The sequence below is a fragment of the Chionomys nivalis genome, chromosome 19 (genome assembly GCF_950005125.1).
Source record: "Chionomys nivalis chromosome 19, mChiNiv1.1, whole genome shotgun sequence".
Lineage (NCBI taxonomy): Eukaryota > Metazoa > Chordata > Mammalia > Rodentia > Cricetidae > Chionomys > Chionomys nivalis.
In genome coordinates this window covers 52,771,968-52,784,046 of record NC_080104.1, presented here as the reverse complement: position 1 = coordinate 52,784,046, position 12,079 = coordinate 52,771,968, and the positions used below count along the sequence as shown (strand labels likewise).

At 37.3% G+C, this 12,079-nt stretch overlaps 1 protein-coding gene across 1 annotated transcript in view; it reads right to left on the bottom strand.

Moving 5' to 3' along the window:
• Pcdh15 (protocadherin related 15) overlaps positions 1-12,079 on the bottom strand; it is a 1,187,935-nt gene that overhangs the window by 44,881 nt on the left and 1,130,975 nt on the right. The window contains exons 31-32 of the mRNA XM_057794363.1: positions 9,367-9,582; positions 472-560 (exon numbers count right to left, since the gene is read on the bottom strand). Coding sequence (XP_057650346.1) covers positions 472-560; positions 9,367-9,582 — 305 coding nt within the window. The remainder of the gene's footprint in view (positions 1-471; positions 561-9,366; positions 9,583-12,079) is intronic.

Genomic DNA, 12,079 nt, shown 5'->3' with positions numbered 1-12,079 from the left:
AACAACCAAATTGTTAATCAACAATGACTTTATAAAATACCATTTTTTAAATAAAAGGATGTGTTGTATCAGTGAACATATGATTTTGAAAAAGAACACGTTGTGTACATTGCATGAGACTGCAATTCTGAATTTTTTGAATGATCTTGGATGGCCATTCCAAGGCCCATAGTCAAATCACATGCCTGAGAATTGCTCATGCTGAACTCTGAAGTTTTGTTGCTGTAGCAGAACATTCGAAGCCTGGGCTATCCTCAGTCTAATGTCTACTGTTACTTGAAGGTATTTCCAGAACCTTTACCTACTTTCCCGTGAAACTCTACAGCCTGGGAAAAGAGTAAGCAAAATTACCATGAAGAAAGTGTTTTTAAAGCTTTGCTCCATCTGAATATTGTAATAATTTAAATGTCTCAGTCAAACTAAGATGACAGCTCTATGGAGATAGATGTATAAAGAAGCAAAATCCATTACTCTGTGAGGTCTTCTATCTTCTTTTCCACTAACGTAGGTGGTACATTGGAGACAATGACCTGCATATCCAGTTGATTGACCACTGACACCTGAAAAGTGAAAACAGAATGTATTTAAGTCCTGATCACAGAAATTTCTAAGTGTTAATATTGTCTGCTCCCTACTATCTATACAATTTGTTTCTTGTTTTTAACTCATTGCCAGATGATTTTTTTTTGAAAAATCACATATTTTCCTACTGGTATTAGGAATAAACCACTGCTGAGAGTATTTGCTGTGGATCTAGAAATTACATGCTAAGAGGATTTCATTATTTTGGCTTTGAGTCTGCTTTTTAAAACTCTGTTTATGATGACTATGGAGGTTTGAATAAGAATGACCTTTACAAACTCATATTTGAATGCTTATTCACCAGGCAGTGGAACTGTTTGAAGTATTACAAGGATTAGGAGATGTGGTCTTGTTGGAGGAGGTGTGTCACTGGTGGGTGGGCATGCTAGGCCCAGAGTCAGTCAGTCAGTCAGTCAGTCAGTCAGTCAGTCAGTCAGTCAGTCAATCGTCAGTCAGTCAGTCAGTCTGCTTCCTGCCTGCCTGTCTGTCACTGCTATGGATTAGGATGTGCCTCTTAGCTACTGTTCCAGTGTCTGCCTGAAGGCTGTCGTGTTTTCCACTATGACTAAATTGACTAAATCTCTGAAACTGTAAACAAACCCCCAGTTAAATGCTTTCTCATATAATAGCTGCCTTGGTCATAGTGTCTCTTCACAGCTCGAGAACAGTCACTAAGACAAGGACAACAGGAGGGAAATTTTTGTTGTGCTTGATTTCATTAGGAAAGAATACCCAGCATAAAAAACATGCACTGTTCAGAATTTGCCAACCTTAGTTGATAATTTATTCTTGCAACTGGTATTCTGAGGTAAAACATATTAGAATGTGTAATTGCACAGGATTCTTACTGACAGTCTCCCTGTCTATTTTGCCAACTGCAATCTATAGATGATTGCATACAAATCTACCGTGGAATCTAAATGAGCTATTTTAGCAATAGTTGATGGATATGTTGTATTCATTTAGTATGCAATGAGTGCCTTCTCTTCTTATATATAAAAAAGAAATAACTCCATGCTGACTACATTCTATTTTATTTTTCTTTAGAACTCTACAGGCTTCAAGTTTATTATTTACTATCCCAAGTAGTTATTAATATTATTCCAATTTAAATGAGAAAACTGATGTGGGGTTTCCCTCTGTGTGCTGTGATTACCATTAATGAATAAAAAAACTGCTTTGGACCTATTACAGGGAAGAACTTAGCTAGGCAGAAAAAACAAAGCTGAATGCTGGGAGGAAGAAGGGTGGAGTCAGGGAGAAGTCATGGAGCCATTAGAGACAGATGCCGGTTGGAATCTTGCTGTTAAACCACAGCCACGTGGTGATACACAGATAAATGGATTAAGTTAATATGTAAGAGTTAGTCAACAAGAAGTTAGAGCTAATGGGCCAAGCAGTGATTTAATTAATACAGTTTCTGTGTGATTATTTTGGGGCTGAGTATCTGGGAACAAACAAGTGCCTCCCAACAACAGAAAACTATAAAAATTGGAATATTTCTTGTATGATTGTGATGGTTAGTTTTTAGGTTAGTTTGACACAATCATGAATCACCTCAGAGAAGGGAACCTCAGTTGAGAAATTGCCTCCAGAAATTGGTCTGTAAGCAAGACTGTAGGGCATTTTGTTAACTACTGATAGACATGGCAGGCCTCAGTCCATTGGGGGTACTGCCGTCCTGGTCTTGTGGTTCTGGCGATGTAAGAAAGCAGGCTGAGCAAACTATAAAGAACAAGCCAGTAAGCAGCAACCCTCCATGATCTCTGCATCAGCTCCTGGCTCTAGGTTCCTATAGACTTTGAGTTCCTGTCCTGTCTTCCTTCAATGGACTGTGATTCAACATCTTTAGTTTGTAAGCTAAATCCTTTACTCTTCAACTTGCTTTTGGCCATATTGCTTTATCACAGCAATAGTAACCCTAATGGGGACAGAGATCAAAGGATGTGCCACAACCACCGTTTAATCATCAATCCTGTTTAAGTGAGAGCTGTGTGGATCCATAGATTGTATGGTGCACCATTTCTAAATATTTATACAAGACTATGAAGTCAAATCTTGAACAATCCTTCACATATCCACGTCCCATTACAGCAGTATTAGTGCGTATACACCAGAACCATAAATTGGATACTCTGGATTGGTTATCGTTAGCATCAAATATCTCAAGAAAATTTCTGATAGAGAATACATTCATGCTGCCATATAATTTTTATATTGACTCCAAGTTACCTCTATGTGGTTACTCATAGATGGGGTTACAAACTTCAAGGAATCGGACAGGAAATTTAAATAACAAAAGTAGACAAAAGAATGGCTGACAGGAACTAGTAGAAGTCTGCCATCTGAGGGCACACACCCCTGTGAAAAGCCTCTGATGACTTCCCCTGAGCAGTGTCAAGCAGGAAAACCATCCAGACATGCGGCATCATTTAGATTTCCAAACAGATAAGTTCAAAAGTTTACAGAAAATGTTCGACTTTAGTGTGAGCCCAATGTTGTGTAGGCTAATAAATCTTCTCAAAGTCTATTAGGAATATGTTTGCTACATCCAAACAAATAAGTTAAAAAGTTTACAGAAAATGTTCGACTTTGGTGTGAGCCCAATGTTGTGTAGGCTAATAAATCTTCTCAAAGTCTATATTAAGAATCTGTTTGCTACATCCGCGGACAAGCAGAGGGTACTCGGCTTGTCACTCATAGGTAGCTGGATCCAATGCACAGAATTTTCTTGGCTATATTGTTTTTGTGCTTTTAGCAGTAAAAATACATGGGGAAAAATCTTAGAAGCGTGGATCTAAAGCTTGTTGCTCCCTTCTCCCTTCCTTTGCCTTTCCTCTCTCCCTCCATGTTCCCTTCCTTATCCTTTCCCCCTCCCTTGTACCTCTGCTCTCCTTCCTTTTCTGCACTATCTCTTCTACTCCTTCCTTCCCTTCCTCCCTCCCTCCCTCCCTTCCCTTTCTTTCTTCCTTCCTTTCTTTTTTTTTTTTTGGTTTTTCGAGACAGGGTTTCTCTGTAGCTTTGGAGCCTGTCCTGGAACTAGCTCTTGTAGACCAGGCTGGCCTCGAAACCACAGAAATCCACCCGCCTCTGCCTCCTGAGTGCTGGGAATTAAGCCATGTGCCACCACAGCCCGGCTGGAGTATGATCTTTCAATTGTCATAAATGTCTAAGATCTTTTGAATAACGAATCTATCTAAGCATTGCTACATGCTCAGTAGAGTCTCATTGAGGGCAATGAAACATTACCATGTTTTGTACGTGGGTTCAGAGAATTTGTAGACTTTATCTGTATATAAATATGTTCTGGTTTTCTGCAGCTTACCTCCGAGTAGACATTTAGAATGCAGTCTAGGTGTGGGAAAAACTTTACTCAAAAGCTAAATTTTGCCATAGAGATACACGTAATTCTATCATTTGTCATCTAAGGAAATTTATATTGGGTCCTTATCAGTCATAAGGACAATTAACTTACCCAAAGGGATTTTAATTTGTTAATGATATTTGGGCTGATCTTGATTGCACCAGAGGTCAATGAAGTAAGGTTCTAGATCTCTGGAATTCACATATATTACATTTACAATTTAAAAATTATTATCTTGACAAATTTTGAAAAAAAGTATTTTTAGAATAGGCAAGGGCCTAGCAATTTTCAGATCAGTAGAGCAACAGAGCAATTATCTTATCGGTATAAAGATCAAGTATAGGAATGAAGCCTGGGCTCAGTTCTCATCACTGAACAAAAAATATATATCCATTTTTAATAAATTAAGAGTATCTATCTATTTCTGATACGTTAATAAATTGAGGCTGCTGCAACTCTGTAGTTGGTCGTCTCTGACTTACCTTTAAACAGGTATTTTAAATTTTTGGATAGCTGATGTGTAACAGAGCACAAAATTTTTTATTTTATAAATATGAAGAGAATAATGCATTATAGCTTAGGTTTCCATCTTTAAGGAAATCCTGGATCCTGAGTTTTGCTGTTTTCAGCATCCACGCCAAGGACATGTAAGCGATTAAGAGTATAACACTTGTCTCAATTTCCTATTGCAATCACTGTGCAAATATTTCCAGAAATTTACAACTTATTGTATCATAATTTTAAAATATTCTTATATAATTTCTTAATTTATTTTCTCTCTACAGGCTGATTTCAAATATTTCATAAATGTTCATTTATATCACTGTTGCAGATGCTTTGACTGATAGAGTAAAATTAATAAAAATGTCAAAATAAAGAGAAGTGTATAACTTACAAAAATCTAATGACAGTTTCACTAGATCTTTTATTTCTTCCTTATGAGCCATTTCTTTACCGTCCCAATTATTCCTAAGAAATTCAACATGCCAAATTATCTAATATACACAAAGTTACCAATAATTGACCCTATGCAATTTTAAACTCTCCGGTACCCACATTAAAAAGGTAAATGTTAGCAAAATTGTTTTAATCATGCTTTTAATCAAGTATTTTAAAACAGTTTAAGAGCCAGGTGTTGGTGGTGCATGCCTTTAACCCCATCACTCAGGAGGCAGTGGCAGGTGGATCTCTGTGAGCTTGAGGCCAGCCTGCTCTACAAAAGCTAGTTTCCAGGACAGGCTCCAAAGCTACAGAGAAACCCTGTCTTGAAAAACGAAGAAGAAAATATATAGTTTAAGACATGTTTAACACAATCCCAACATGCAATCAATATAAAACACCTCAAGGAGATATTTGACTTTATCCACGGAGTCTTCAGAACCCAGCTTCATCTCAAACTCACAGCAGACTTCACTGTGCCCAGAGCAGGTCTGGGCACAACAGCTACGTGAGGTCAATAACTGATGTTGGCACACGCTGTCCTTTTCTCATGGACTCTAACTGTCATTCACAACTGGACATTGCTATGAACTCACCTTTCATGAAATGAAAGGAGTAGATTAATAGCCTTTTAGGTAATTGTGTATTTTCTTCTTTGATACTGCACCAAAATTCAAGTGCTGGTTTCTACAACCCTGCATTGCATTTGAAATCTGAAGAAAGGATTACAAATATAAAAGTCTATTCATTTTTCTTGCATTTTAATTCGTCTTTTGTTTGTACTTCAAATTAATATTTGGTTACTTCTGTTTTAGACCACTGTCTCGTGTAGCCCAGCCTGGGGTTTGAACTCTGTGTGTAGTTGAAATTGGCCTTGAACTTTTGATTTTCATGCCACCTGTCTCCAAAAGTGTAATTACAAGAGTATACTTTTGTATTCGACTCGATGAATTCATTTCAACATGTTGTCTTTGCCATTTGGATAATATTAGCTCATATTTTTCAAATACTGACATATTTCATTACACAATATGAAAAAAGAAACATTTTTAATATGAACACCAATCTCATTAGACAATCTCATAGTCATTGGATAATGGGGAGTTGTCAAGTTCACAGTGGGGAAGACAAGCTTTCCAGTGCTGTGATTTGAATTGGGAAGCTCCAGTACTGTCTGTCATCAGGAGCAAATACTGCCAGTTGTTTTTCTTCAAATGAAAGCCTTACTTCACTCATTTTTTTGTAAATGTCTTTTGAATATTTAGCTTGAATACACATATTTTGACTCTAAGTTGTTCAAATAAAAATATTTATTCTATGAAAACCTGAATAGTTCAAACTGAATCATGTTTTTCTTGAGACAACTACATATTATTATTACTATATTAATTCATCATAGAAAATGTTTAAAGATGTTGTTTTTGATAGTCAGATAGGTGATTTTTGAAAAGACAGAAGGTGGGTAGATAGGTAGACAGGTAGACAGATAGTGTCTGGTATTCAGGGGTAAACTCTGAGGTTTGAGCATTTTTATTACATGGATGGTGTTTTAAAGTTATGGAACCAAAACCCTTGCTGAGTCAGTGAGAGCAGACAATAAAGAGACCACTTTGAAAGATCCCTGTGAAGCAAAAATGCTACCAGATGAGAATGAAATAAACCAAGAAAAGAAATGAAATAAAGCAAGAAAGTTAGGAGTGATGTGGTAAGGCAACCAAAGGTGGTGGCCTGAAGGCTTCTGGACAGTGAAAGTAAGCATAGATTTGTGTGCATTGCCTCAGATACTGTCAGCACGGGCATCGATCTAGTAGAAGGAGAGCAGCAGTTCTGTGGCTTCCCCAAAGTTGTACAATGCAGAGAGAATGGTGTTACGGTTGTATATTGACTGGCTGCTCTACCGACTGCAGAATGGGAAGCACCTGTGAGGGTGGGGTGACGTAACAACCACCTGCCCTGGCAATGGGCTTGCTGTAAAGTAGCTTGGGGACCCAGATAATATAAAGCACAAAACGAAAACTTCTCTCTTTCTGGTATTCCCTTCCAAGTAGACATGTTTTTATGGACAAATACTTTATATGCATTAAGTCAGCACACGGACACTCTCTCCTGTTACACTCCAAGGATTCTCAGGGCCTGGTGCTGCATTGTTAGCCTTCCCAGTTCTGATGCTTCTACCTTCTTAGACTAGGGTATTTTGTCCCCGTCTCTGTGTTCCCAGCATGCAAACTGAAAATACGGGACTTTTCAGCCTCAATGGGCCTGTGAATCAATGTAGTAAATCCTCTGACTTTGTTTCCTTAGAGGCCATGAAGGAATACATAAGGAAAGAAACTTAAGTTTTCTATCATGGGACATTTATTTAAATTGATGAAGCTTTATGTATTTGGTAATTAAGCATGGGGAACATGTAGGTTTCTCATAAGAGAATGTTTGAGGAGGAAGAAATTCAGTTATGTAGACTGAATATCTTGCTGGGAAGAAGAGTGCTGAGTTTGTCTGGATACATCTGATATTGTGATTAAGGATGGGAGGTTTGTAATAGAAGTTTCGGGGCAACAGCACAGGTAACTATGGCTTTAAAGGATGAAACATGGTGGCCGGCAGAATCGTTAAGGGACAGAGCTCAAGGAAGGGTGAGTGTGGAACACTGGAAGAATAATCCCGTTTTAAAAAATGGAAGAGATTGCCAAAAATAAGTCAGGAGATCTGGAAATAAGGAACCAAGCTAACTAAACTTCCTTAAGGCATAGAGGGAGAATCACAAGGGCAGAGAACGGACTCTGAGGAAGTAGTAAGGATTGAGAAGTGACCACACGTGGATAGCATAAAGATCACACTGTCAGTAGGTAGCATGAAGAACATGCCAAACAGAGTCGACAAAGACTCCAAATGAACTAAAGCCCTCTCTCGAGAAAGCAACAGAAAGAGATAGTGTAAAAAAATGCCTTATCTAATGTGAAGATCATTACCTTCTCTCCTTATTAATCATCTTCAGTGACTACCCACCACTTTGGCACATAGTTCCAGGGTATTTCACGTGGTTTTTATGTCTCACATAATCCGCTGGCTTCTCTTACCCCATACATCATCCATACTCCCTCTCTTGCTCTGTAGATTGAGTGGATAGCCATCTCTTACTCAGGCTAGCTTCATCATGGTTTTAGCGTCTGTCATTATCACATCCTCTGCCTACAGACTTTATGTGGCCTTTCTTGTGACTGAAAAGATGGCATGCATTACTATAAAATAATTTTTGGTAACAGAATTATATGTGTATATATATCACATTGTGATTTCTTTTAGATTAATTTGTTTCTTTATAAATACATAAATATTTAATAAGTGTTCAGTAAGAGTAAGTACATATGATTTAAGCATATGGTTTATTTCTATTCAATTACTTTGAATTTCAAATAAAAAATTAACATCACATCATTCATGTTTCACTATTTAATCCTATTTACTTTATAAAAATGGTTATTTATATTTACTTGTGCTTATTTTATAACATCTTATTTATATTTAGTACACTGACCTTATTGTTTATCCTTTAAGCCCCATATTGTACTTTTCTTAAATAACAAGAAGGGATAAATGTACATTATCTTATATAAGGTATATAGACCTATATTTGATAAAAAATCTATGTCACCCACAATATCCTATATGTAAATACTTCTTGGATAATATTGACCTGCTTTTACTACAATGAAGCCTTTTGTTTTGAAAGAGAGTATTGTCAATATACAACAATTGATGTATGATGACTAGGGTTCTTCACCACCTAAGAATAAAACATTTTATCCCTGAATTATATGTGTATATATATCACATTGTGATTTCTTTTAGATTAATTTCTTTATAAATACATAAATATTTAATAAGTGTTCAGTAAGAGTAAATACATATGATTTAAGCATATGGTTTATTTCATATGTTTACTAAATGAGTGTTGAGCAAGATGTCCAGTGTACTAGGATACACAAGGGGATAGATGGATTTTACTTGATTTTTTCTTGATATGATAAGTGTTCAATAATCATTCTTCTTATAACTGTTAGTTTTTTTTTTCAGAGAAAAATCCAAACAACCTTCATGCCCAAGTTAGAAGAGAAGTACACATTGATGTTAAATATTTTGGTTAAAATTAGAATCCAATTGCCCTTGAGATGATCTGCCCCTGAAGCTGTATTTGGCCTGAGAGAAGAAATGACAGGAATATTATTTTATATAAACACATGTAACTTAGTGAAGCATCATTTCTACCATCATCAGATATTCTGTTATAAAAGGAAAATCATGCATATTAGAACACACTACCACATTTTTTTCTGTTTTTTAATTACAAAAGCCAAATATCTTGATAAAAATTTAATGACATTTACATTTTAGAGAGTCTATTTCAAAGTAATATTAAAAGTGCTAATAGCTAAAACACTTGCCCCGGGCTAGCGTCTCATGTCTCTCACTCATGCGCTTACCAGCACGTCAGCTTTCCCGCTCAACCCCTTCCCGTAGTCGTCAGTTGCGATCACTTGAAACTTGAAGTAGGATCTCCTCATATTGTGGAAGAGCATGGCTGTCTTGATGAGTCCAGTGTATGTTTCCACCACAAATCCCTCTTTGCCCTCTTTAATGGGCGGTATGATGAGCCTGTAGGCCATGGCACTATAGTTTCCGGTGTCCCTGTCAGTAGCCTAGGAGGGGAAAACCAAATGAAAAATCATCGGTGAGAAGTAAGTAAAAGCTTGCAACTGGAAATCTTATTTCTACTTCCAAGGTTACTTGTGCAATAGCACAGTGAATTTCTCCTAAAATTCCGTTTCTCTGAATATCATTGCGTGTAGGCAGAAGATACATCTTCATAACAAATAGTTCTCATCAGAAAGATCCTGGCTCTGGGACAGTTGTTACAAAAGATGAGGAGCTAATCAATTAAATTATATATATCTGTCAGGATGAGTTCACATTTAGGCTATGGATCCAGAGTAAGGCATGGTGGGATCTACGGGTCACATGCAGAGCACCATCACATAGTGTGGAGTTTTGTCCATTTGTTTTGTTTATTCAGATTTGTCGGGGATTATTTTTGTAGTTATAAATTTTTTCTCTATAAACTTTTATTAATACATTTTGGCCATGTTTTCTTCTCCCCTAACTCCTATCAGATCCTTCCTACCTCCCTATCCACCCAACTTCATATTTTTCCTACCTCTCCTTAAAATATAACAAAACAAAATCAAAAGCCAAAAAAAAAATCAAAACAAGCAAAACCAACATTTTTGACCTAGCATGTAGTCCAAGTGGTGGGAGATATAAGCTAGTTTACAATGACATATCAAATGATAAGTTGAACGTCATAGTTTTAAACAAAGACATTTATGTTGTATGGGCAGTCCTTCTACATATGTGTTGCTTTTATTGGCTAATGAATAAAGAAACTTCCTTGGCCTGTCATAGTCATGTCTAATAAAATGTTCTGGGTGCTGATAGGAACCATCCTAGCATGTCTGATCAATAAAGCAGAAATCAGCCATATATGACTATTAAGAATTTAAAATGAAGTTAAGGCAGCAAAAGAACCAGGATTCTAATCACATGGGCGATTGGTATATAGACAGTGACAATAATACATAACAGCTCACATACAGTAAGGTATAGTATACACTTGACTTAGTTTCAAGTGTTATACATGTTTTAAACATGCAAAATATTTCAAGATATTTCAACAGGGGAAGTTATAGTAATTAACACAGGTATTTCAACTCAAGATTTAAAAACACATGACTTGTTTAAGTTGCTGTCGCTGTTAATTCTGATTACCGACTTGACTGGATTTAGTTACCTAGGAGACAAGTCTATGGGTGTGGCTATGGAGGCATTTCCAGATAAGTTTAATAGAGGTGGAAAAGTTTCCCCTAAATGTGAGCAGTGCAGTGCCCTAGGTTAGTGTCTCAAACTGAAAATAACAGAAAAAATGGAGGAAGTCATGTAGACACCAGGATTCCTCTCTGTCTGCCTTTCGACTGCATAAGCAAAGTGTCCAACTGCCTCATGCTCCTCCACCCTGGTGTCCCAGGAGGACATGATGGGCCTTTTCATCAAACTGTGGACCAAAGCAAACCCTTCCTTCTTACTTTGTTTCCACCATTTTAGCCCCCACAGCAAGAGCAAAACTACAGTTGCTAAAATTCCGCATTGAGAAGCGGGAAAGCTTGCGGTTTCAGCTCATTTTCTCGTGTGGTCTGATGTTGTTTCACAGAGCTGCATTTGGGCATTAGAGTTCCAAGGAAAAGACTTCAGTGAGCTTTCCATTCTCTTTCACAGGAGAAAGAAAGAGTAATTAATGTTAACTATTTAAAACTTTAAACCTTGGTGATTTTATTCATCCAACAAAGGATAGCATAAGAAACGAAAGAAAAATGTATCCACAACTAAAACTCAGAATCTAAACCAACTAACATGAGATGTACAACTCCATTCTATGAGTAATTTGTTACTAAGGTCAGATCAAAGAGCCTTGACAAGGGGCTGTGAAGATGGTTCAGTCAGTAAAGCAACTGCATTGCAAGTGTAAGGACCTGAGTTGGATTCCCAGATATGACATAAAAAAAAGTGTGGGCATGGTGGCATGCATGTATAATCTTAGCATTGGGGAGGTGGAGACAGTACAGTACTTGGGGTTCACTGGCCAGCCAGTCTAGCCTTCTTGGTGAGCTCCAGGCCAGTGAGACACCATCTCAGGGTTAATGACACTCAAGAAACAACATTTCAGGTTGTCTTCTGGCTTCCACGTACACATGCACACACATATGCACATGTACAACTACATATATGCAAACACATGCACACAGCACACACAGAGACATACACAGAAAAGATGTGATACATTCAACCTTTACCTCTTGGGTTAGCATTAAGATTCCTCTTTAAATAAATATTTTATTGCTAGTGCGAACTTTGAGATGTAATACCCATGCCTAAAGCGTACCAAATTATGAACATACAGAGCAATAAAATTTTGAAAAATATGCATATATGTGAGACTATTTGTATTAAGAGTCAACACGCCACAGCTATTTATGTCTTCACGGATGCCTCGGTTATCCCCATCTCCCTGTCACACCAAACTCCCTCAGGGACCCCATTACCTGGCGGCATCATTGCTTATGTTTGCTCAGTTTTAAATTTGTA